The following is a 25,806-nucleotide window of genomic DNA, read 5'->3' as shown; positions in this document are numbered from 1 at the left end:
TTACCGTGATTCCCTCCACACAGGTGATCCGCTACCAGAAACAGTTGCAGCAGAACTACATCCAGATGTACCGCAGAAACCGGGATCTCGAGCGAGTGATGAGGGAGCTGAGTCTGGAGCTGGAGAACAGGGACATGGAGGACTACGAGGTTCACAGTGGCAGCAACGACATCCACTTTGAGGAAATCACCGCCACAGAGATCTAATCACACTAACACACACACTTGTCGTAGTATGTGCACAGGAACGTGGAAACACAACGCGAAAAAGACTGAGGACGTTAACCAAACATTGAAGTCCAGGCCAAATACTGCTCTGTCTTCCACAACTGGACCACTGAGTGAGCACTCACCACTTGTCACTGTCAAAAGGGAAGTCTCCCAAAGGTGCATTGTTTCTTCCGTACTCCAATAAATCCGTATACAAAGTGTCCCCTCTAGCACATTTAACAGGTTTTGCTCCACTACAAAGCCAGCACAAAGACTTATTCCCTTCTGCCGGAGCTAAAGCTGTGAAGATAGCGTTTCTCCCACAGACCGCCAGATCAAATCAGGGTTTCAAAAATAGTCGGGAACTTGTAGCAAAAAAATGTTACTGCGGGCACGGCAGTGTGATCAAAGTGCAGTCACCCCTTTCGTGATCGCACACAAGGTTAAACACCCGGGCCACCAGCATGCAATGCTCCATCATGACAGCAGTCCCATCAAAAGCCACCGCTGCTAATGATGCTCTAATCAACTGGCCAAACAACAACAGCAGCTGCTGAGGGGGAAAAAACACCAAACATGTGCTATTTGTGTTTCAACGTTTTTAAAGGATCAGCGTTCATTTCATTTTAAAAATGATTATTGTTTTTCTGGTGCTAAATTTCCATAAAACAAAGAATGTATGGTGACTGTTATCGGGATAAATGGTCATCACGGCCAATTGAAGAATCTGCTCACCCAGGGAAACACAGTAGCGGTTTGCAGAACTTTTCCGTGCAATTTTGGTTGTGATACAACAAGCAAATCCTCGAACTACAACACACCAGTTTTGACATCTAGATATCCTAAACTGGTTTCTCCAACCAGGAGGAAACAGAAACCAAACGTTTGAAAAACGCTGCTGTTTACTAGACCACCAACGTTCACGCTGTCGCACCCGACCAGCGTTTTATCTCAGACAACACAGCAAGCTCTGACATAAACATACATGTGCATTTCACAATTGTGTAGCACGATAGGAAGCAGACCGTTGCATGAGGAGACATCACCACAATGCGCTTGATTCTCCTCTCTCTTTCTATTTCTGTGTTTGTCTCTATATCGGCTCACTCTTTCCATCTCCTTCGCTGCTTTTTACTCTATTTTTATAACAGTCAGCAGTCGGTATCAGGAAGCTAGAAATGGTGCATATTCTTTCAGTTCGGTCATGTCGTCACTGAGAGATTTAAAGGCATGCTTATTCAGAGATCCCTTTTATTCTCTTTCATTTCCATTAGTACTCTTTATTTAGCTTTTGCCAGCCAAAAGCCAAATAAAACGTTTATAGTCATCTTATTTTCCCCACTGGACTATAATCTTCACTGACTGCTATACAGGTAGCAAGACTGGCATGTCTGCATGTCTTTGTAGTATCAGATTTAGAAGCTGGTAGTTCAGATAGCGCTGAAGAGAGAACATGCCGATGCAGTAGCGCCGGCGCCGAGTGGCTGTTAAAGCCCTGAACATAAGCCGGCGCGGAGCACGTCAATGTTTGAAGCTGTTTTTTCACAGTAGACGCAAAGCTAAAACTGAGCACGATGGGTCTCTGGGAAAAAAAGTAGTTGACTGAGATCTTTTATTTTACAAAGAGTCTTTATCAAGGAACAACAGTTAAATGGAAATCTATATAATGGAGATGTTGTATATTTTTCTATATAAAGCACCTGAAGATATTTTGTTGTAGTACTGATATAAGTGTGGGTTTAATATACAACGTATAAAAAACTCCTCGATGTACGTACATATATATATCACATACCAATATTTCAAATGATGGATCAGTTATAAATGGAGGCGGCAGCATAGAAAGAGTGCACCTAATACTGTAATGCATGAAAATATGTTTTTATGTATTATGTGATCTCTGTGACACAAACTCTAGTGACCAAACTTTGCAGCTGATAACAGTTGGCAACTTTTAGTTTAGGCTCAGTTTTGAACCGCCGACGCTCCATTTTGATTGATCAATTATCTGATTGTCAGGATCATAATATCGCACCAATTCATGTCTTCATCTTTGGGTCTTGCTTGTCCTAAATTCATAAACGCATGAGACGGGTGATTTTTGGTTGACTTCTTCATTAAGTTGAGTTCAGAGTGAACGCAAACCAAGAAAGTGTTATGGTTTTTATTCTTGGAAACTCAATCCAACCCGAGATTTGATTATCACATTTCAATCAGTCTATATTTCGCATGACCTTACCACATTCACTGCGGTTTGAGGGATTTTGTAGATTATTACAAGCCCGCATACATGAGCATAGCCATGGGAAGTGACTTTGATTGAAGCAAGTGGTTTGGCCCACCATATTTAATTTGTTAACAAGACCTAGACTGTTATTCACGCAGATGAGGTTCAGATGAATACAGGTGATGCAAACCAAACTGAAATGTACGGGCTTCCGCTTTTTCCTCAAATCTCAGTTCTCTTCATTGTTGAATAACTGATTCTGTGTAAATATGTAAAACACTAAATAGTATAACAGAGTGACTTTGTCTTTTATTTAGACAAAATATCTATATCAAATGTAGCCACTGTGACTAGACCAAAGCAACGTAACACATTTTCTTCTCTTTTTTTCTCATAATTTTGTGTGCATTTTTTAAGTGTTAACTTACATTGTGTCTTCAGTAATTCATGTAGGTAGTTATCCATGTATATTTTTATGTGTACATTTCTTGTACAAGTGTTTTTAATTAAAAAACAAGTTGTCACACCTTAAATTTACTCTTGATTTAACTTGTGTGAGTCTTGAATTGAATTTAAATTTTTAGCACTTAGTTGTAACTCAAAGGCCTTGACCTTCTTTCATTTATTCATTCTCTTTTCTCACACTGGCCATCTGCAGAAGGAAGGCACTATGCACACGGATTCCAGTTAACTAGCAGCCCATATCTCCTCTGCTCTACTTTGATTTAAATTGTGCCACTGGCCTTCATGTCCCGCATTTCTCATTGAGATGTTTTTCCAACTCCTCCACATGCCTGCATAAGCTCAGGCCACAGCATGGTGTAATTAAGCCTCTAAAGTGGCGGATTGCTCCAGAGCACGAGCACTTCTGCCAGAATCATGCAGCACCAAATACTGAGCAGCATTTGTAATAATCCCCCCAGACATCCACTGAACCCAAACTATCAGTTTTTGACATAATACAGAGTTTTAATCTGGGTATAAATCTCTAAATCTCATAACACAGGCTGAGATAATCTCCCTCTGGCAGGCCTGCGGGGCTGCAGGACTGAGATGCTCCAGCTGAAAAGGGCAGAACACCGGCTCCACAATCAGCAGAGGTCATGCCAAGGTTGCCTGGTGTCAGCTGCACAACTTTAACCAAAGAGGAGTTCATGAACCACGTTATCTTACCGTCAAACATACAAGATCCAGTTAATGTGCAATATGTGCATTTAGTAAAAACAAAGCAAAAAAAGTAGCAAAAGTGATCAGTAATGTTAAACTGTATAAACAAATAAAGCTATTTCAACATGTCCACCTTTCCCTTTGATATATTTACGGTTATAACTCTGCGTTATATAGGATAAATGCTTCTGTGCATCCTTTCCTTCAATATCTTCTCTTTTGGAGTAGACCCCATAGTTCATTCACTCCTGCAGCAGTTGCAGGTTTTTGTGTCGTTCATGCCTGAACTGCAGTCTGACTGTGAGGCACACGAAAGGTTAGTCTGCAGGTCTCCTGGGGCGGGTGGTGGTGGTGGTGGGGACCTTGGAGACCTTGACTACAAAAACCATCGGGTCTTTGGCCTTGTTGCTGAACGCTCTGCGAATCACATCCACTGCGTGCTGATGAGTCACTCCTTGCAGACTCTCGCCGTCCACCGACAACAGCTCATCCCCTGCCTGCGAAGGCAAACAGAGGGGGGATTAGCTAGACGAGCAAAACTCCAAGGAGAGATAGGATTGATTGTTATTAATACATCATGATCACGTATGGCTTTGTACGTTTTCCTCTCCATCTAAATCTTTTTTTTTTCCTGGAGCAATCTGTCCCATGAATCTGCACTGATTGTGTCCCTTAGCGGGAACCTGATTTATGCCAGAGAGAATTGGGGCTTTCCCATTAGTTTAGTAAAACCACACCGAAGGCCGTCACTAGTGCACATATAAAGTTTCCCCTACAGCACCAGGTTCGTTGAAAAAAGAACATACACCGAGACAACCACACACACACACACACACACACACACACACAGCTGGGACCGTTTTCTCGTTGCTTCCTGCAGGATGGACCGAGGAGAAGAACTTCCTTTGATGTCATCGGCATTTGACGAGGATGCACCTGTCTCGTGTGCTCAACCTCAGTGAAGGTTAGCAACACATAAACACACAAGACCCATGGCCATTGTTGTATTCAAACCGCGTACTTTCCCTTTCCCTTTTCCTTTCCAGTGATTAGACAAAGACATATGTTTCCCCTTTATTTTGTACTTCTACATTGGATCTAATATAGGTTAAATGTATTTGTATGGGGGGAGGTTCCACTTTCAGCTCATCACACAATCTGGTGTTAAACTAAAACCCTCCAGCCTCCCATGAGGACAGTATCAAAAGATTAAGCTCCATTTAACCAGAGAGGAGATTAAATTAGATTTTAATTAGTTTTCAAACCCTACATCAGAATGTCATACGTCTCTTAGTGATAAATTAAGGTGAACATCATTTCCTTTTGAATCTAATGTAAACGTAGAGAAAATGGCAAACTAAGGAGATTTTGAATTGTTCACAATGTACCGAACCATTACACATAAATTCAACTAGATTATTTAGGAGAGGAGAAATATTGTCTCTGTGTATTATCTATTGTGATGGGAGTCTCTAAAGATGAGGAGACATCTATCCATACTTAAATTTAAGTAGTGCATCTCATTGTGGAGGATAGACATTTTTACCAAATCTACCAAAATCCATATTCTCGTATTTACCTCCATTGGCGTTTAGCCACGGCTCTGCTCAGGTCTGTCAGTGAAACACATTCTATAATGTAGTACATGCAATAAAGGCTCAATCTCTGCTTTACTTTAATACGTGCATAAGGGTTTGCAGCAGCTATGGAGTTGGTATCTACTTTTTCCGTTTTTGTGATATTTTACTTTCATACTGCCCTCGGGACAAGTTGTAATACGTTGGTGATGATACTGATCTTAACATTCAGCTCCACAAGTACCACAGTGTCTAAGCACAGTCCCACAGACCTCTGGACCGCTTTATTATTATTTATTATTATCTCTGCATTTCCTTCCACTGTCAATGCATAATGTCTTTCTTCTAGATCCAACATTGGGTTAAATCTGTGTGTCTTGGTAGTGTGTGACTGCAGACACTCTAGAGTAAGTTCATTGACTTTAAACGTCTGAGAAGATGCTGGTCACGTTGCATTTGACACTCTAATCAGGTATTAGAACCGGGTTTTGGTATTTAGCTGTTGTGAAACTTCTTTCGAGTATCTTAATGCAAGTGTCCAAAAATGTCTGTGGTGAATGAGTGTGTGTGTGTGTGTGTGTGTGTGTGTGTGTGTGTGTGTGTCATCATGTGCGTCTAAGTCGACCAGGCCAAGATCACAGATGAAAGTTAAGTTACTGTGCAGGCGGTATATTACCAATACATTAGCAGACCAGCACCCATGTACTTCATCAATATTCAAGGCGATTGGACACTCGAGATGCCTCTCCACTCTTTTCACCTGCACTCCTGATTGCACATCTTCAACCTCTCCGTGAAAGACGTACTTATCGCCACAGCTGCTCACAACCAGAGGACCTGACGGGTTCTTACACAACGAGTACTTTCTCAAAAATTATTATAATTATTATAATGCATCATTATGTTCAATGTGTTTACCAGCCTTTGCAGTGCTAAAAAAAACAACATTTTGTATTATTTAGATTCTTTTTCATTCAACCGACACGCATTTTTAGTGATATGGTGACTTTGTGTGGCTTCCTGTCGCTACCATATTTAAGTCACCTTGAGAGCCTCATTCGTAGATGCAGCTCCACCTGGGAAGATCTTCTCAATCTTTATCATGGGCTGGACTCTAGACTCCATACCTCCAGATACACTAATACCTGTAAACAACAAACAAATACCACAATCTCAACCTGAGGCATTTCCTGATTCTCATTTATTTACTATTGTTATATATTCAACCAAGGCTAATAGTGTCTATCTACTTTCTTTGGTCTATTTCAGTTATCATTGTAGGTTTAGGTCTTCCCTTCAGTTTAGTGACATCCTGACCTCTACTGGTGAGGTAATGGATATGGGAGGATGAAAACATTCAAATGGAAAGTTTCACGCCAATCAGATCACACTGAAATCAATAAATTAAACTGAAATCAAAGGGAAACATACACAGAACTCACCCAGTGACTGCTTGGCCTTAGAGATGGTCAAAGTGTTGATTTCATAGCTTGCAGATGGCCGAGCTGCTCTTCTCTTAACACCGTGTTGTGAATGTCCATTTAGCCGCTGACTGCTCTCTCTGCCTGTAGATGGACTCCGGTCTCTCGGTGCCTGAAACAAATCCTCCACAGGGGGTCTCCCTCGCCGCTGTGAAGGCACGCGCACGCTGACCTCCGTGTAGCCCTCCTGCCGGCGGCGTCCACCATGCACGCTGTCGGGACTCAACTCCCTCCTCGCCCTCCCGTGCCCGTTCCTCTCAGGCGACCTCCCTCGTTGGGGCGCCGCATCTCCTCGGTCGGACACCGACAACGAGGACGTCTTGTCGTGCTGCTGCACCTCGTTCTCCCTTCGGGTTTGCCGCCCGCGCTGAGCGTTGTGAGGTGATTGGCTGGGGTGGAGGCCGCGGGTTGGTAAGGGGCTCAGGGAGCGGGGGCGCACGTACGCAGAGCCGTGGTGGTCCACGGGCACGTCCAGCAGAGGCGTGAAAGCGCGCGATGGGGGCAGATGGCCCGACTGATGGCTGGACAAACGTAATCTGTCCAACTCCTCGATCAGCTGAAACTCCCGCAGTTTGTCCTGGACCGGTTGGAGGTGGAACCCACCCCTGCAGTCTGGACAAACATTACACCAACACAGTTAAGATCTAAAAGATTCCTCCACAGATTATTGCTTTCACTATGGACGGTTCAAGAAACCACCACAAGCATTCATCTGCTAATCCAACCGACATGAATGGAAAGCTAAAGAGTTCTGATAAACTCACTTTATTCTGTCTTCGCACGACCGGATCTTATTTTGGTAATTTCTTTGCGAAAAAAAACATATGTGAGGTATGATAAGAACGTTGACCCTTTGACCCCTAACTTGTAATTTTGGAAAGGGAGGCACTCGCAGTCAATCTTAAGTAAGACTGTATTGATTGTGTCGACGACCTTTAAATGAAGAAAATAATAAGATAATAATAATAATAAGACCTCCTTATAGTTGAAATCTCACAGTGACCCAGCAGGCTCGTCTCAGTCCTTTCTGTTGGCCACAGAGATGTAACACAAGCTTCTGCTTCAGCAAAGCCACAGGAAACCTGAGATATTTTGTGCATGCCAAGTGTGTTTTATATAAGGATGGGAGGTGTGTGTGTGTGTGTGTGTGTGTGTGTGTGTTTCAGGAGAGAAGTGGGATGACGGAGGAAGAATTAGAGCGGGAGGGGAAGGAGACAAAGGGTGAGAGGTATAATTAAGCCCCTTGTGTGTCTCGCGTGGCTCTCGGATTAGAGGACACCAAGCGGACAGAGAGGGTGTCAGAAGACAGAGGTGAGGTCTCGAAAGAGAAAGGATGAGAGGAAGGGAGAGATATAGTGAATGTACCTGGAATCGGGGTGATGAGGTGACGTCGGGGGGTTCCTCTACGAGGGGAGCGGAGAGCTGGAGAACGAACTGAGAGGAAATAGTCGGCTTGATATGTCACTGGTTTTCCACAAATCCCTTTTTTTCATGCTTTATCTTACCAGAATTTTTCAACTGATTAATCTTTTATCTTTCATTCCTCTGCCTACCAGAGCGACTTTTGAGGATGTCGTACGCCTCTAGCTCAAAGGGCATGACCATGCTGTCAAATTGACCCAGCTCGGTAGTAGGTATCAGCATCCTGCAGAGGATATAGATCAGCATCAGTTACATACATATCAAAAGTTTGTCTATAGAGACATAATTCTATGAGTAGAAATATCTCACCTTATTTCTCTGAGAAGTAGCAGTTTCTCTGGCTTGTCCAAGATTGCCAGAATGGGACGCACCAAATCCTCAATCACAATGTCGGACAAAAACTGAAGGCAAGGTTAGATTGGGACACACATTGGAAAAGAAGAACAGGAAGAACCAACCAGTGCAGTTGGTTGTAGTGAAAGATTTCCATCAGATTCTTCTTTCCCAAAATGCAACACTACATTTTTAGTATTACATTACGATCAACGACTGTACATTTTTCATGATTGATACATGTTGCATGATGTCACTGATTTGTTGCATGGTTATTACATTTTAGGGTTTTCCTGTTTCCAGTGGGTTGAAGTATTTTACTGTGCTAGATAGAAGATAGAATATCTTCTGCTAAAATCGGATCCCCTGAAATTGGCCGCTGAGTGTGAGATGGGGCCAAATAAGACGAGTGGATCAAAGGACGGCTGATATTTTAACCTAATCATAAACGACGAGCCACATCCGTCTTTTTTCACAGCCGCTGCCAGAAACATCTATCACTAGAGGACGCTCGGCAACACGGGAAAAATACTGCACGCTTAAACCAAAATGTAGTTTGACAGGTTTTCAATGGGAGGGGAAAAAGAAACACAGTGTCACTGAGGTGTCAGAAGTATTCATTTCAGATCGGTGAACTCACCCGCCGGCAGTGTCTCATCACAGCCGCCACCTCATCCTGGGTGAGCAGTTTCTTCGCCATGTCTTCCACGTGCTGCAGTGTCTCCGGGCGCGGCGGCAGACTGCCGTCTTTAACTCCGGCACGGGATTCCCTCGGGGAGGTCAAGAGCTGGAAAGGACGACCCCGCTCCTTATCTGAGGAATTCAAGGGTAGAAAAAATAAACAAGACCTGAGGACGGCATGAGATTTCCATAGAAAATAAACAATGCGCCTCACGAAACCAGGGATTGATCTCTCACCTTTGTGGGAATGGGACGGAGACTTGGAGCGGCTTTTATCTTTACGGTCTTTCTTGAAGAAAAGGTTGACAAAGGTTTTCGATCGCTGCAGGCCGGTTTCACCCTCTCCAGAGCTCTTCTCCTTCTGTTTTCTCTTCTTTTTTTGACTGTCCTCTAAAGGTGGAAAAAAAAGGAGGACTAAAGTGGAATTCAAGTCCCTCTAAAAGAAGCAATACCGATTAATTTTCCCAACCGAATGCTGTGAAACACGATGATTTTAACCAATTTCAACAGCTGCAAAATCATGTTAATGAATGGAAACAAGAAAAGTAACTAAATCATACACAAATGTGTGTGCTGGTGTTGAGCCATAGCATGAACAGGACATTCTACACCTCTGTGTTTGATGCTGAAAACATAATTCATTGGGCTTCGTACCCGTTCTTGCTTAACCGTTGGGTGATACACTCTCTCCGCTATGAGTACAGACGGTCCATTTCTCTTCCAGTCAGCTCCTCTATTCACTGCAGTAAATCTCCCTCCGTGGAAAGTAACACAGTAATGCTGATGAATAGCGGCCGGGCTGACCTGAACACACCCCTATCTCCTGAAGGCACTACAGCAAAGTGCTCCAGCACACATAACAAATAGGGAATCTGCCCTGAGCTTCAATGCAAGCACCCGCCAGGTCCTGGAGGTATGAATGAGTTGGATGAACCGAGAAGGAAAGGCTAATAACTCAACAGCCCTGCCAAAGCTTGGAGGAGATACTTCTCCATGTGTTTGTTGTTATTCATTTCTCACAGAGGTATCATAACTGAGAGTAAAGGGCGGTGATTCATCAGGAGCGTGCATTGAACTTTGTACTGTTGGATACATTTTCTTCTGGGTGTTAAATCAGCCGTGTGGAGCTTAGATGTGCTTGTTAACTCCCCGGAGTGATAGAAAGAAGAAGGAGCATTGAACTGATTGATGGCCTGCAGAAAGATATGTGAGGATTTGGGAAAGGATCTCATCACACAGGGAATGCAGGCACTCAGCTAAAGGCTGTGCCTTGTTTCTGACGATACTTCCTCTACGACCAACAGCCACACTACAGAGTGCAACCTGACTCATAAATGAATTTGCGTCCCCCAAACATGTTTGTATTGGAAACTCTCTCGCTAGATCCAATATTTGGTCCAAAACCTGTGGTGTAACATGGTGAACTCTGCGAGGAGGACCTGCTCCCTATTGAGGTATGAAGGCCTCATAACAAAAACGCTGTGATTCTCTCTTTCTAGGTACGGTAGGTAGGTTCAAGCATAGCCATGAAAATCTCCTGCCGATAAGTACTCCTAAACTCTACACACCCTTTAAGTCTGTTAAACGTTTCCATCGAACCTGCAGGTCTCACCTGACACGGTGATGTGGCTCTGGGAACGTCTGATCGGCTTCCGTGGTCTGCTCAGGGCCATCAGTGCTGCCGTCTTAGGTGAGTGTTTCCCTGCCTCTTGGTGCCCTCCGTCTCCACGTCCTCCCGTCTCCCTCGGGCCTTCCCCTTTCCCTCGTATGACGGTGTCCTTCAGCAGCAACGTGGCGCCTACAGCGCGGTACGACCCATTAGTTGAGGGGTGGTTTGGGTGGTTTGGAGGGAAGGGGTCAGTCTGTATGGCGGTGTCGGCCGTTTGCTCTGCGCTGCTTTGACGTCTGGATCGTCCCTCCGTGGCGATTGCGACGTCTACCATCTCGGACCCAAAGACTTGTGGGAAAAGGACCTGGGAGAGACCACTGAGGGAGCTGAGAGGGGTGCTGGAGGACAGCGAGGAAGCAGAGGAGTTTGAGGTTGAAGCCTGGGGGGATGGCGCAAGGCCCCCATTGACCACTGTAGAAAAAAGAAATACATAATTAAATTGAATAATATTGTTGTCTAAAAATATGAATAAAACTGTCCAATTGTCATATCTGAGCACCAGAAACCCAAAGAGAAAAGCTGCAGGGTAACATAGTGAAGCTTCATTTCCTTCTTTTGCACAATCAGTTTTTTGGGACTAGAGTCTGTCTGCCATCGTGTCCTGTTCATCCTCTCAACTGTTGACAGACAGAACATGAACCCGGAGTTATTCCGCTTCCTCATTTAAAAAAGAAACTCAAAAATGATTCTGCGTCTTGACCCAGATGTCAGGTCGTGCTGAGTTCCAGACAGCTGAGCTGCGTTTGAGTTCAGTGAATCAAGCTGTGTTAAGAAGTATCAAACGGATAGAAATTTGACTCGTATGAATATGTATAAGCAAGCTACATATGGCCACTGTTCCACTTTTGTAAATATGATTAATTAAAGTAACTTTCCACATGGAGATAGTGATTAAAAAAATTCCTAATCATAAGGTCAAATCTTCATTAATTTATTCTGCAATATTCAGTTCTATATACAGTAGGTCATTATTTTCACACTACGGTTTCAATCGGATCTATTTATAAAATTCATCTTACACTAACTCTCTTTTGTAAAATAATAATTTAGAATACAACATACAATTGTCGAGCCAGCCATATTCTGCCACCATCTCCTTGTACGCAGGGTATCTGCCAGCTTCCTGTTGAAGTTTAAAAACACAAAATGTTCAGCAGGAACGGAGCTTTGAGCTAAACATCCACAATGACAATGTCCAATAGTTAGATATTTATGTGAGTCATCAGTGTTGGTCCAACCGCACGGCCGACACTTACATCCAGTCAGACCTACAGCACAACAACACAGCCTCTGATATTTCACTTAGTATTTAGTTTACAAAGGTTTAGAAAAAGGAGCTATTATGAATTAAGAATTGTTTTCCGATTGCATGTCAAGTCCATTTTAAGGGCTTGTCTCACCAACACAGCGTGAGGTCAAATAGGAAGAAACTAGGTATCAGGGTTTCATCTAATTGTCAACTACAGCCTTGCATGGCCAGTTTAGTGACTAAAGTTAACCTTACACACTATGTAACTCACAAACGGGTCTAACACAGGACGGGGGGAAGACATAAATTTCAGCTTTCTGTTGATTATAACCTGATCCCTGACTGCCTTTGAATAATGAACGTCGTCCCTGGCCGATCTTCACACGTGGAACCTGAGATCAGAGGAGTAAAACGAGCAAGCAGCAATGTCAGCGAGCTGAGAGAGCGCTCACACACCCGCTGCACAATACACGTGTGCCAATTCATACACACAGACACACACACATACACGATTCCTTTTATCTAAAATGACACGGGTTAAGCGGCGCGGCCTTGCACGCGTGCATGCGTACACAGACGTGCATAAAGAACTCGAGGGCCGTAAGCCAGCAGCCTGCTCTTCTCTTTTTACTTCATCATTAGATTCGTTATTAATTCACCTCAAGTTTAATTTAAATGTCTCTCACCCTGATGGTCAACATGACATGAGTGTGGCTCTTCAGGACTTCGACTGCATTGCTATGGGTGATGTCATCGAAGCTGACCCCGTTGGCCGCCATGATTTGATCGCCCATCTTGATGCCGTGCTGCTCTGCAAGTCCGCCCGGGTCCAACCTGAAGAGAAAATACAATAAGTCATGTACACAATAACAGATATAACCGGTGATATCTATTTAACGGTTTTCTCTTATTAGGTTATACTTTTATGTCATCTACTCTAAAACGTATTTAGAATGTTTTATGCTGTATACAGTATTTACTAAATGTATATATATTGTATTCACACTAAACTCATCAAAGCGTTTTATAAACTCTTGTAATGGTGAGAACATTAACATAATTTGCCTGTCCCAACTTTCTGATTGTTTCCTGGTTATTTTGAATCAATGACCAAAACAAAACAAAACTGCAAATGCCACATTATGTGATATTCTATTGTGTTCTAATTTGCCACCCTGTTCTCCTTTGTGCCCGAGGACACTGCGCTCCACTGCATGCACACACTGCAGCATCCTTCAGGAGGAAAAAAAGGCAACAATTTTCAACCCACACATGGTTCATACTTAGAAACATAAATCCCCAGTCCGAACTCTTTGCCTCCTCTAATGTTGAAGCCCAAACAGTAGTCATCCGAGGTGGTGAAGAGATGTACGATCCTGCGGAGAGCGCTGTCTGAACTGGCCTCTGACGGTGTTCGCCCGCTCTCCTCCACCACCATCCGCCGGTGAATCAGGTCCACCCTGCACACACACACACACACACACACACACACATACACACACACACACATATGCACGCCTGAAAACAGTCTTATATCCGCTTTCTCTTCCTCTGCTGCAGTTAGCTCTGTCAGTCTCAGTCAATCAAAAAGCCATAAAGGTCACGGAGGTAATTCATCCACTGCTGCCACATGAAACCAAGATACAGTATATCCCAGCAGAACGATAACCAGTGTGAGCTACAGTCAAGGGACAATAATTCACAATACAAGGGCCATGCAAAGGTCCGTGCCGGTAACAACAAGGTTGTAGTCCGACCTGTACATAACAATTGAGCAAAGTGCAGTGGTAATATTTAGTTACAGTGTGAGTATTTAACTACTGATATCTTTTCTGGCAGACTTATTGACGATCACACAAGTGAGCAGCCCCTCTCGGCTGTTTGGCCTCACCATGTGGTCTTCTCCTTGGAGTAGCGGATGCCGGGGATCTTGCCCACCCGTCTCACCACCATCCGCAGCCTATTGTTGCCTGTCAGGACCTTCACAGCGCTGCTCATGGTGATGCTCTCCAGGCTGACCCCGTTCACCTCCACCAGCTTATCGCCCACGGACAGCCCGGCCAGCGCTGCGGACAGAGGTGGAACTCAGCGTGATGCGCAGCACTGAACGCCACGTGGAAACAGGGGACCACGCCACCCCAGATGAACGCTCACTGAAATATAGACTTGCCATCACTGTGAGAAACAAAGTCACACACACACACACAGACACTGTTCCAAATAACCTGCAGAGCTGTCATCCTCCACCTTGCTGACAAATATACCGAGTCCATGTTCAGAGCCCCCGCGGACACTGAAGCCCAGACGCCCATCTGGGCTCTTGTCGACTGTCACTGCGTGAATGTCTTCACTTTCATCTCCTCCTGCAACACAAGACAGTCTGAACGTCATTCATGAGTCATTTTAAACCAAATGAAAACCATATACTTTGCAGAAATACTTGATAGTCAATATCTTTGGGGTAAAGGGAACTGAGCCATCAATATTAAGTATCTAATAGTTATAAAATTTGACTAACGTAATGGCAAATCCTCGCATGCATGTGTTCGGTATCTATGAGTGCTACCATACTCCTATTTTAAGAACCAGAATCACTTCTTGTTTTGATATGAGTGGATGAATAATTGACAATTCATCGGAAAAGAAATGAATCAACTATTTCATCCCTATTATCTACAATATATTACTTTATTAATAATACCTTGAATGGCTCTGAACTCTCATCATATTTTGTGCTTATGATTGACTAAACAACAGTCCCGGGTGGGCCCCTGAAGCCGATGGCCCAGGGTATGTCTCCATGGTAACACAGGACTGTGAGCTCACCATCGACAGGTACATTGATGAGAATGACTCTGCCCATCGGCGAGGAGGACCTGCTTCTGTGGTGGTGCTGTTTCTTCAGCAAGTAGCGCGTAGTGCTGTGGGAGCCCCCGGCATGGTTTGAGTGGGGGTGCCCCCCTCCCTTTGTCATCTCCCTAGAGCCTGAGGCGTGAGAGGAGCTAGCCATGCTACGTGTCTGGCAATTCCTCCATTAGTCATCCAGGCAGGAGGATACCTGTGGTCCACGGTCAGGATGGAATTGGTGCAGCAGGGCGAGTTGGCGAATTGAGGCGAGGAACAATTTGGGTGGGGAACTGGAGTTTCGCTTTTGCTGGTCCAAAGTGACTGATATCAGTTGTTGTAAAACAGTCTAGGTAACATCCCCCATCCTCATTAAAAACAGTTCCAGGCCATAGATAAAGCGTATAAAAAGAGAACATCCAAAATCAAAAATGTGACGTAGAAAAAGTTCTACATAATCTCAACACAACGGAATAAAAAAAACTATATATTCATTTTAAAACAAGTGCAAAAAGTAGGGCTCCATGTTTGAACTGTGGACCTTTCCTTTTGTAGGTGAAATAAGTGTAATCCACTGGTTTCCTTTGCAGCCTCTAAATCCATCTCCATGCAGCACATGGTGCTTCAGCTGAGAGGCTGCCGGCCGGTCTGCAGAGGGGTCAGCGGTGCGTGGTGATTCCCCTCGGGTCATGTTTAATTAAATGGATATCTGTTGTGAGGATTATATGCCGCGCTGAGTAATGAGATGTCAGAAGTTCCAGCTGGGATAATAGCAACTCAAACTCATGTTGATACAGTAATGACCTATAACCTTGAATAAAATTAAGATAAAGTAGAATATGTCAACAAAAGAGACGTTGTTGTTGAAGGAGTTTTTCTATCATTTAGCACCACGGACAGCGATACAACATGTTAAACAAATTGTAAAGTTTAATTCATCATCCATAACTAACTAACTGAACCTATTGAATACTTGTTGACATTGTTTACGCATCTTGGTAACATGGCAACGCGTCTTGTTTCAGTCCCAACGGATTCCTGCAGATACTTTGAAAAGTTACACACACACATGTGAAACAGCATCGTGCCATTGTTTAAACCTTTTAAACTAAAGTAAACAACGAATGAGGGCCTTACCTGCCGTGTCGGGCCGGAGGAGCTCGGACAGACGCGCACAAACCCGCCAGGCTGACGCATAATCGGACACCTCCGGAGTATTAGTGCCCCATCAGTGTTTCTCCCGGTGACAGTTATTGTCTTAAGAGGTGTAATCCTTTTACATAAGACTCTGCAGCTCAGCAGCCATTAGCAATGGGCTGATGATGATTAAGCACACTAATTGCACTAATATAATAACACTGCTTCGAGTCTCCGTCGGGTGGTCCCGCGGGGAACTTTGTCGTTATTGTGTTCAGTAAGTCCGTATTTTCCCCGTTAAACTGCAGCGAGGTGCATGTCGAGAAAGTGATCTGAGGATCTTCCTGAGTGGCTTCTCTCTGCCCGTGAGGTGGGTAAACAACACCGCCCGGTGGTCAGATGTGTCACATCACAATTTCTATGGCGATCAGATCCAAATCTCCATTTTAATCAGTCATATTAATTGTCAGATAATGCAACCATGGGCTGAGACATGCACACATGAAAGGCCTTACCTCTCCTGCATATCAGTAGAATATATTTTTTATTATTTTTAGCCTCTTGTTATTTTGTTTTGTATCTATTTGTACAGTTATCATGCATCTAACTGTGGTTTTAAGTCTCTTTGTAATTGCTGTGTTGTTCATCAAGGTTATTTTGTGTTTAGTGGTTTCCCTTATTATTTAGGTTGCCTTGTATGTTTGTCTCTATTTGTAGTCATTCTGTCTTTTTGTGGTTGTTTTGTGTCACCTTGTAGTTTTTTGTTTTGTCTCTTTGTGCTCAATGTGAGCCTGGTTTATACTTCTTTGATTGATTTTTTCTTAGGGAAGGGGGGGGTCTTTCACTTTGGGTCCCCTGGGCATGTGCCCTTTCAGTAATCCTCCATGATAACACTAGGCATTCTTGTATTAGCTCTGCCACTTTTTGAATAGGTACTGTTTCACCAAGGAATACATACAGTTTGATGTATTTAATCAAATAAATTAGAATGGAAATATTGTATTATATATTAATATTGTATTATTCAAACTATCCATTACACGTATTCTCCTTAACCTTTACAAAACTCTCTTACGCATAATCATTTAAGGGTGTTGTCGTATTCCAGAAAATGCTATGACTTTTGCTCGGCCGATTCCTTTGAACTACACATACTGGGGCCAGTCAGCTGTTTCTTGACCAATCATGTGTTGTCTACCGTCCACGCCCAGTGTCCTCCACGACGAACAACGCCCCCACGACGTCACTGCTTGGTGCTGCCTTCAATATCCTACATGAAGCTCCGATTTTCTAAAATCCAGTTTCACTGCGGCCAAGGGACTTGGTGAAAAAGTAAAAGTTGCGATTAATTGCAACTCAACTTAATTGCAACAGAGCCATGTAAAGTGTGTACACCCAATTTCATATGTATCGTTAATATTAATAAGTAGCCGAATGAGCATTAGTGTTTTGTTCAACAGAAGGTAGTATTGCATCCTCAGTTTATATGTAAAAAAAAAACAGAATAACATATCCACAGAATGTAGTATATGATAACAGAAAATAATACATAAAACATAAAAATAGTTTTGTATGCCAACAGAAGATTCCCTGTTTACCCCCCTGTCAATTGCAACGAATTTCTATTTTACGATACTTGTAACTGTACTAAAACGCAGCATAGGACCACAGTGGCGTTGTGATATTGAGAGGTCATACATTTTTGAAAAAGAAAGCCAACCAGGTACGTCTGATTGATGTGATGATTCACATCTTTAATGAATTAAAACGATAAAGCACAGTTCGACTTAGTCAGTGTTTTCATCGCCTCAATGTGCGGCGTTATGACGTTAACTAAAGTGTTAGCTAGCATATCAGTTAGCTTGTAAACTAACGTTACCTAGCTAGCTGACTGGTTGTTAGATTATCTAAACGTTAGACCGCAGTGAAGTGGATTTAATGCCGTTTTTTAGCTTATGATAACATATGATGTTGTGGGAATTTGATTAGATTCTATTATCCGTTTTCAGCATTTAAAAAAATCTAATGTGTGTGTGTGTGTGTGTGTGTGTGTGTGTGTGTGTGTGTGTGTGTGTGTGTGTGTGTGTGTGTTTCCATCTTAACATCAGCTGCCTTGCTAGCTAGCTAGCTGACTGGAAACCAACCTAAACGGAGACCCCGGGGCGTGCCGTGTGTGTGTGTGTCACATGCTATTTCCATTACCAGTTACTTTTCATGTGACATCAAACGTCACGTCTGTTTGGCTTTAAGGATTAAAGGGTATCACGAGACCACCTGGACAATCGGAACTTGTTTTATACGTTCAGGAAAATATTTCTGCGATTGTGTCTTTGCAATTGAACGTGTCAGATGTTGCCTCGCGTTGAGGGGACGTTATGTTTAGTTTGTAGATAACCAGAGAGTAGTTCCGTTCTTGTCAAGGCCTGAACATTGTGATCGTGGTGTGATCTACTCTCCCAGCCTTGCAGCACAGCACATCGTCCTTGATTGTTTATCTATCTGGTCTGACAACATTGTCAAGATTCCTCTGAAAAGCTCTCGAAATGCTGCACATGTACTCGCATGTATTCACATGTAACATAGTGTGAATACTGATCAACATGTCTGCTGTTGTTTAAAGGACTACAGGATGTCTGAAGAGCTGTCCCTCAACATAAACATCAAGGAGCCAAGATGGGACCAAAGCACATTTATGGGGCGCGCCAAGCACTTCTTCATGGTCACAGATCCTAGGAACGTCCTGCTGTCCTCTGAGACTTTGGAGGAGGCCCGAGTGACCATGGAGAACTACAGGTAGAGGTTCAGGAGACCGGAGGATAGAGTATGTGTGCACATTATCATGTTAGAGAGCTAGTGAGTCATGAATGCAAATGAGAGGGGATGTGGCCAGTTGTGCCATTTACGCTGAAATCAGTTCATCGTATTTTAGGGGATGTGGGAAATGAGTGTTTACGTTTTGTTTTCCAAAATCAAAACACATGTTCACCCCCCACTGTTCTGACCTCTTCAGATCTGGGATCGCTAAGCCTGGTCTAACAGAGGACGAGCTCTGGAGGGCCAAGTACATCTACGACTCCGCCTTCCACCCCGACACAGGAGAGAAGATGTTTGTGATCGGCCGGATGTCTGCTCAGGTGCCGATGAACATGTCCATCACGGGCTCCATGCTCACCTTCTACAGGTACAGAAACAGAAATGTGCTCAATGTGATGCAGTTTCCATTTGGTTTAAATGTAATGCAGAGTACAAACACTGCGTGGAAATAGAGATTTTAATCTGTGCACAGAGGGAAATCCTCTTAAAGAATAGAAACCTCTCTCACTGCTGAATATAATTATATGGCAGCTGAGAGGACAGTGAACAGGTGTTTATGTTGATGTAATACAATCAATTGATTGACCGCAAAAGTAATCAATGTAACGATTTGAAGTATTTATCAAGGCGATTTAAAAGTAGTTAATCTAAAGTTAATAAATTATTTAGTCTCATTTAATTTGCAATCCAGGCTTTCAGAAAGAGACCTTTTGAAATGGAAAAGGTTATTACAAAAGTAGGCAAAATAATAGTGTTGAATAATATTCATATTGATACTTCATGGAAATTAAATGACTTAACATTGTTCCATATTTATTAATTATTCCTTAATGTCATGTTGATTTATTTAACATGTATTTAATGTAATGTTAGGATCTATTACTTTGGGATTAGACAAGTAATCAATAGGATATCTGGTGTCACTTTAGCAGACTACCACTGGAGGGGGCCAAAGTATGACTCTTTTCATTTTGCATATGTTTGCCCAAATACTACAAAATAGCTAAAGAAATAAAGACAAGGCAAAGCATCTTCTTGTTTATCTAACACAAGAAAATACAAACACTTGTACTTAATTCAAAACCCTATTTTAATGGGTCGACCTCTAAGGGGTTGTTGTGGCACAGGGGTAGAGAGGGTACGCTGGGAACCAAAAGGTTGGTGGTCCGAGTCCTGGCTGCCCCATGTCCCATGTTGAAGTGTCCCTGAGCAAGACACCTAACCCCTAATTGCTCCCCGGGCAAAATGTAAAAGCCATGGGTTGAAAATGTAATGCAAGTCGCTTTGGATAAAAGCGTCGGCTAAATGACCTGTAATGTAATGTAATGTAATCCTAAAGGGACAGAGTATAAATGCAGAATGTTTCACTGCTTAACAGCAGCGTAGATGAAGGATGTGTTACATGTAAAGTGTCAATAACAACATTTTTCCAAAATGGAAACTTTACCAACTTTTAACATCTGGGCTTTAAATACTTGAGTAAAATAGGTAATAATTGAGGTTCCATAGAGCGAGCTTACTATAACGCATGTTCTGCATGTGTTACATTACGTGGACTGGAGACAGTAGAGTGTTGGTGCGTCGTGTGCTCGACCATGACAAACCTTTTTTTGCCACAATGGCAAATATTGTAGTTCATGCTGCACATTGTCTCACTTCCTCCATCGCACGGTTGTCCCTTCTTATTTACAGGACAACTCCGGCTGTGGTGTTCTGGCAGTGGGTTAACCAGTCCTTCAACGCTGTCGTCAACTACACCAACCGCAGTGGAGACGCCCCTATGACCGTGAAGTAGGGAGGACTTCTCACTTCGCTTCCACTCTAGATCTTTGCTGTCTTCCCTCTAAACTAGTGTCTGTAAGGAGGCTGTGGGATCTGCTGTCCTCTCCTCTTCCCTCACAGCGGTATTACGTTCCACAGTTCAAGCACGTTTAGCCTCACTCAACCATTCACCATTCATGCCGATATAGGTTTTATGCTTCCTGTTTCGGGTCATGCACAACTTGCATGTACATACTCTTTTCATTGTATCACATGATATATCCTGCAGAAATGCATCAAATCCATGCATGCATGAATGAATAATAAGGGGTTTGCAAATGCGTATTCGTATGTACGAAGCATGTCTGATAAATGTTCCGGTGATGATCTTCCTTTTTTGCCTTGGCATATGTAAACAAAGTATGAGTTTGCACACTGAGGCAACTCTACTTTGAATGGTTCTACTTTACCTGATTGTCACCCACAGACCGTATGATGATATGTGCAAATGTTGAAAAGGAAGTGGTCGTCAATGTGTGAATGCATCCGCTCTTCTCTCGTCCCTCACAGTCAACTGGGTGTAGCCTACGTCAGTGCAACTACTGGAGCTGTGGTCACGGCCCTGGGCCTCAAGTCTCTAGCTTCGGTAATGCTCGTTGATTCAAGTGAATAATCCGATGGAGTAAACCAATGCAGATCAATGATCTGAATATCTATTCATATATTTGTGCAGAGATTTCCTGTCTAAACATGTTCTCGATTCTGCGCCTTTGCAGCGTCTGCCGCCGATCGCCAGCCGGTTTGTCCCCTTTGCTGCTGTCGCTGCTGCTAACTGCATCAACATTCCCTTCATGAGACAGAGGTGAGGTCTCGGCGAAAGCCGTTTCCCTCTGCTTCGCCTACTCTCAGGAGCTCTGGACAGCTGCTGCTCCACATGACTTCAGTGCTTTGTCTCCTGCAGGGAGTTGAAGTACGGCATCCCTGTGATGGATGAGAATGGAAACCGGTTGGGAGAGTCTGCCAATGCTGCCAAGCAGGCCATTGTGCAGGTGGTGGTGTCCAGGATCGGGATGGCGGTGCCAGCCATGGGTAATGGCAACGTTATCTACTGTATTTATTTATCTGTGGGTCTAAAACCGCACAGTTGTTTATGGCGTGAGAGATAAAAACTCTCTATGACTCTCCCTATGACGCATACAAAGCCTACTTACGTTAGAAATGTCCTTTCATTAAGTGGAACACTTCGCCTGATTTATATTATGTTTTCCTTTTACAGCCATTCCCCCTGTAATAATGAATTCACTGGAGAAGAAAGCCTTCTTGAAGGTAAGGAGGCTGCATGCATGGTTCTCATCCTTTTGTTGTTGTTTTTTGTCAGTGGGTTAACAGGGTCTGCTTGGTCCGTTTCGTGTGAGGTTGAAAGGGGCCCTGCTTCTTTTCACATGTTACACATACATTGTTATATCCACGCAGACAATGTTGAACTTGACTTTTTCGCCCCGTAGCGGTTTCCAATTCTCAACGCTCCGGTCCAGGTGGGGCTCGTCGGTTTGTGGTGAGTAAATGACACACAATGGACTCTATTATCTGTCCTTTGCAAAGGTGAGTGACACCGTCTAAAACCTCCCGTCTGCACCTCTTGTTTCGCAGCCTGGTGTTCGCAACTCCTTTGTGCTGCGCCCTCTTCCCACAGAAAAGGTACAGACAGCCACGCACGCACGCGCTCTCCTCGGAGGAAAAGGCGGTCAGACTTGTACACGCAGTGCTGTCTAACATGTCGGCAGCGTTTCTAATCATGTTCAACCATCTCTTTGCAGCTCCATGAGTGTGAGCGGGCTGGAGGAGAACCTGCAGGAGAGCATACGACAGAACAGTCCCAACACCACCACCGTCTACTTCAACAAGGGCCTGTAGGACCAGCCAACACATCAACATTCACACGCACGAGACAAAGACGCACACACATGCTATACAAATCCGGTGTGCTGTGGGCACAGGTAGGAGGGAAAGATAGGCAAATTTATTTTTGTTGTCTTTTTTTTGAATATATATATATATATGCACGGAGCTGCTCCAATTGTAAGCGGGGTAGGGTGTTGACTGAAGGGAAAACAAAAATGGCAGGACGATCACTGACTTTTCTCACCGTACATAGATGGCACTTCTTGTAAAAGAAAACCTGACTCCTGTTTTTCATTTGTTATTACTGTGTTGTGGGTTTCGTGTCTTCCTTTGGTCGAAACTGCCTTTAGCGAGGCAGCACATGGTTTGTGTTTCAGTTTCTAATATTTCATGTTGCATTCAAGTTAACGGTTAATTATTTGTCACTCCAGCCTTCAGTGAAGGCTTGTGCTTGTAAAGCGTTTGTGTAGTTGCTCTTTGAATGTCATTTTGTTTTCGGGGCTTGTAGCTGCCTCTTTCCATTTATATTCCGATTTTCAATTCCCGGCTAGTAAAAGTGATATTTGAAGCTATTGCATACTCACTAAGGTATATGGAAATTATCTCCACCTATTCAATTCCCCCTTTTTTGCTCCCTGTTGTAGTTTACTTAATTATCTTTGAATAGTCCAGCTGTTTGTCATACTCCTTGTTAACAGCTTTTTGCTCTCTTCAGCGGTGAAGTGTACTTCTACTCCTAAATATCCATAGACAAGGTAAATGAGGCGCTAGGTACAACATGGCGAAGACGATACGGAGAAATGATACTGCAAAAAGCTCCCAAAGCACAGCCATAGAGCACATCCGTGATCATGGGGTGTGCTATTTATCATCATGAACGTGTACTGTTGCCATGACAGCGTTGGCTTGTTTTTAAAGGCCTCTTTTCCTTTTGAGAGTTATCACCTGGTGCAGTCGCTAGATATAGTGGCATATTGATGAAACATTATTGTTGTGGTTGGTGCTTCTTTGGAAGTTGCCATGTGGAGGAATATGCTTTTGCTTTGTCTAATTTAATTTCTTTAAAGTCAGACATACAGGGTTGTTTTTATGCAACAAGCATAACCATATGAAAAACTACTGTTTGCATCAGAGCCACTGATGTCTGATTGTACCAAATGAAAGTAGCTGACGTTAAGTTGGAAAGTCAAAATACTAAACGCTTATTTCCATGTATTAGCGGGTAACTGTGCGTAGTCTTTGTTGTGGTGTTGAGTTTGAACTTCTCTGAGAGTAATTCAGATTGTTGCATAAGCAGATGACTGTTCACTTAGTGATGATTGTGAGATTGTGAGATCATGTCCGCTGTATTCATCCCTGTGCTGTTTCTGTGGATTATGCAAGAATAAGTATATTTTTTCTTATATATATATATATATATATATATATATATATATATATATATATATATATATCATTACTGAGCACATATGCATAAAGAATGTTAGGGCCTCTAACTTCACCTGGCTCACCATAAGCATCGGAGGACAAGTCAGCTGCTCGTACTACAAGAGCACTTAACCTGTTACAGCGGACACAGTCGCACGCTACCGGCTATGATTCCATGTTTGTGCAAAGTCATGCTTCGTGAGTGTTGCTCAAAAAAAAAAATATTACTTCACAGTAGCGATGTTCAAACTTAAATTCACCTCCACCCAGCTTCTGTAGTCACTCGAGATTGTGTTTCAGAAATTTGAAGTTGAACGTATATTTTAAGTAGACTGTGTGTGTGTTGAGGGACTGTAGCAACTGCACTGTTGCCAACTTGCATACAGATGATTGTGTTTATATGTCATACCACAGACAGACCATTTCTATAAACACATGCGACCCAATTCCTGTTTTCATACGGCTCCTGGCTTCTGTATGACAATGTGAAGGTTTTTGTATTCTTTTTTTTTTTTTTTTTAAATGATTGGGCTTATTTTGGAATGAAACGTTTCACGTTGCTATTGTCATTTGAACACTGAGGCCCCCGACAACAGCTCCTGTTTGAGTCCCTCGCCTCCCTCACACAAAGACACAATCAACGCACTGCAGGACAGTGCTTCAGAGTTGCATTTGGCATTTGGCTGCATCATTAGGACGACCTTATCGTGTTGTGTTTGGGCCTTTTTCCCCGCTAAGGGTGAAACTCCACTATATAACCTTTTGCGGTGCTGCAGTTGGAGCCAGATGGATTTCTGTTGCTGCCTGAAGTGGAGCTTCCGAAGATTGTTTGTATTGAAGATTGTTTTCATTAATGGTGCTGAATGATGTTGACTGAACGTACTGATAGTTGATAATCTATTCAATGTCTGGTGGTTTTCGTGGCTCGTACCCAAGCTGCTTCCGCATTAGCTTCTTCTTTTTTCTTTGTGTCGCGCTAAAGTGTCAAGAACAAATATGAACGTTTTGGTCAGCATTTTAAATACATTTGAAAACGTGAACCTCAGCTTGGGACTGTAACACGTTGCACCCGTAGATCGAGCCAAAGATGAGACGGGTATGAACTGGACAGGATTGAGAATAAGGAAACTGCAGCGTATGATCTCTTTGTTTCAGCTTCAATGTATGTTCCCTTTTCCAGGCTTCTCTCACCTTTTATTTAAACAGAAGTGGTCCTCATTTTTGTCAGTGTTACTCTCAAAAACATACCAAATGTATTGAAAACAATGCAAAGCATCTCCACTAAAACAGTTTATTATAGCAATTTATTGATCGGTAAACAGAATTTCACATAACACCGGTGGATTTTGACGCCCTGGTTGAAAACCCAATAATTTAGTGAATTAAGAAACTGTAGAATCTTATTGGATATTGATGGCACAAATGAAGAGACAATCTGTTATGTTTAACACTCCATGAATGTTACACACACACACACACACACACACACACACACACACACACACACACAGATCTGTCAGTGTCGGTGCAGTGTTTTCTCCATCTATTTTGTATTGTGATTAAATATATTTCCTTGATGTGGGATGTATTTTACTCAGAGCGTTAGAATAAAATGTTGAAGTCCGAAATTTGCCTTCTTAATTCAACAACATTAAACATTGTATGTTTCTAAATGTTTTCTGAATAGATTATCATCCCCTTGATCAAAAGATGGGGGAAGGACTTCAAAAGAAGTCCGATAAGACGTGTTGTTCAATAAGGAAGTGTGAGGAACCCAGATGACGAACCAGATGACTAAGCGCTGCTACTTTTGCCTCTTATTTATTTAGCTTTGTGTCAAGTGCAGATGCACACCTCACAATGATCAACTAATAAGACATTGAACTATTGCTAAAAAAAAGGGGT

At 43.0% G+C, this 25,806-nt stretch overlaps 3 protein-coding genes across 6 annotated transcripts in view; 2 read left to right on the top strand and 1 right to left on the bottom strand.

Annotated features, from left to right (window-relative positions):
- Positions 1 to 2,969, top strand: part of LOC120820586 (leucine zipper putative tumor suppressor 2 homolog) — a 31,069-nt gene extending 28,100 nt beyond the window's left edge. For both annotated transcript variants that reach the window (XM_040178532.2, XM_040178533.2), the window contains one exon: positions 24 to 2,969. In XM_040178532.2, coding sequence (XP_040034466.2) covers positions 24 to 206 — 183 coding nt within the window. In that variant the 3' untranslated portion in view covers positions 207 to 2,969. The remainder of the gene's footprint in view (positions 1 to 23) is intronic.
- On the bottom strand, positions 2,834 to 16,205 carry pdzd7a (PDZ domain containing 7a). 2 transcript variants are annotated; one of them, XM_040178530.2, is made up of 16 exons: positions 15,997 to 16,205; positions 14,842 to 15,568; positions 14,241 to 14,378; positions 13,907 to 14,081; positions 13,299 to 13,475; positions 12,702 to 12,849; positions 11,829 to 11,889; positions 10,710 to 11,177; positions 9,335 to 9,487; positions 9,057 to 9,229; positions 8,393 to 8,484; positions 8,215 to 8,306; positions 8,027 to 8,095; positions 6,623 to 7,273; positions 6,225 to 6,325; positions 2,834 to 4,100 (listed from the first exon to the last, which is right to left on the bottom strand). In XM_040178530.2, the coding sequence occupies exons 2-16, from the start codon at positions 15,023 to 15,025 to the stop codon at positions 3,921 to 3,923; spliced, it is 2,862 nt and encodes a 953-aa protein (XP_040034464.2). In that variant the 5' UTR covers positions 15,026 to 15,568; positions 15,997 to 16,205; the 3' UTR covers positions 2,834 to 3,920. The 2 variants fall into 2 exon arrangements, with proteins under 2 accessions (XP_040034464.2, XP_040034465.2); XM_040178531.2 differs by having other exon boundaries at positions 14,842 to 16,086.
- A 1,399-nt stretch (positions 16,206 to 17,604) lies between these two features.
- Positions 17,605 to 25,529, top strand: sfxn3 (sideroflexin 3). 2 transcript variants are annotated; one of them, XM_040178063.2, is made up of 11 exons: positions 17,605 to 17,719; positions 18,617 to 18,789; positions 19,007 to 19,177; positions 20,503 to 20,601; positions 21,142 to 21,217; positions 21,348 to 21,433; positions 21,533 to 21,660; positions 21,848 to 21,897; positions 22,077 to 22,126; positions 22,222 to 22,269; positions 22,389 to 25,529. In XM_040178063.2, the coding sequence occupies exons 2-11, from the start codon at positions 18,626 to 18,628 to the stop codon at positions 22,483 to 22,485; spliced, it is 969 nt and encodes a 322-aa protein (XP_040033997.1). In that variant the 5' UTR covers positions 17,605 to 17,719; positions 18,617 to 18,625; the 3' UTR covers positions 22,486 to 25,529. The 2 variants fall into 2 exon arrangements, with proteins under 2 accessions (XP_040033997.1, XP_077960558.1); XM_078104432.1 differs by lacking the exon at positions 17,605 to 17,719 and adding an exon at positions 18,204 to 18,498.
- The last annotated feature ends 277 nt before the right edge of the window (positions 25,530 to 25,806 follow it).

The sequence above is a fragment of the Gasterosteus aculeatus genome, chromosome 6 (genome assembly GCF_964276395.1).
Source record: "Gasterosteus aculeatus chromosome 6, fGasAcu3.hap1.1, whole genome shotgun sequence".
In the NCBI taxonomy this organism is placed as follows: Eukaryota; Metazoa; Chordata; class Actinopteri; order Perciformes; family Gasterosteidae; genus Gasterosteus; species Gasterosteus aculeatus.
Note: the sequence above shows the minus strand (reverse complement) of the source record. Positions and strands in the feature narration are given on the sequence as shown.

What these genes read in the sequence shown, in the direction of transcription:
- pdzd7a (XM_040178530.2), bottom strand. Translation starts at nt 15,025, where the DNA reads ATGGCTAGCTCCTCTCACGCCTCAGGCTCTAGGGAGATGACAAAGGGA. An exon ending in TAAGGCCAAGCAGTCACTGG is followed by an intron (nt 6,326 to 6,622) that starts GTGAGTTCTGTG and finishes TGTTGTTTACAG; the next exon opens with GTATTAGTGTATCTGGAGGT. An exon ending in CTACGAATGAGGCTCTCAAG is followed by an intron (nt 4,101 to 6,224) that starts GTGACTTAAATA and finishes TTGCCTTCGCAG; the next exon opens with GCAGGGGATGAGCTGTTGTC.
- sfxn3 (XM_040178063.2), top strand. Translation starts at nt 18,626, where the DNA reads ATGTCTGAAGAGCTGTCCCTCAACATAAACATCAAGGAGCCAAGATGG. An exon ending in GTGGGGCTCGTCGGTTTGTG is followed by an intron (nt 22,127 to 22,221) that starts GTGAGTAAATGA and finishes CTTGTTTCGCAG; the next exon opens with CCTGGTGTTCGCAACTCCTT. An exon ending in GCCCTCTTCCCACAGAAAAG is followed by an intron (nt 22,270 to 22,388) that starts GTACAGACAGCC and finishes ATCTCTTTGCAG; the next exon opens with CTCCATGAGTGTGAGCGGGC.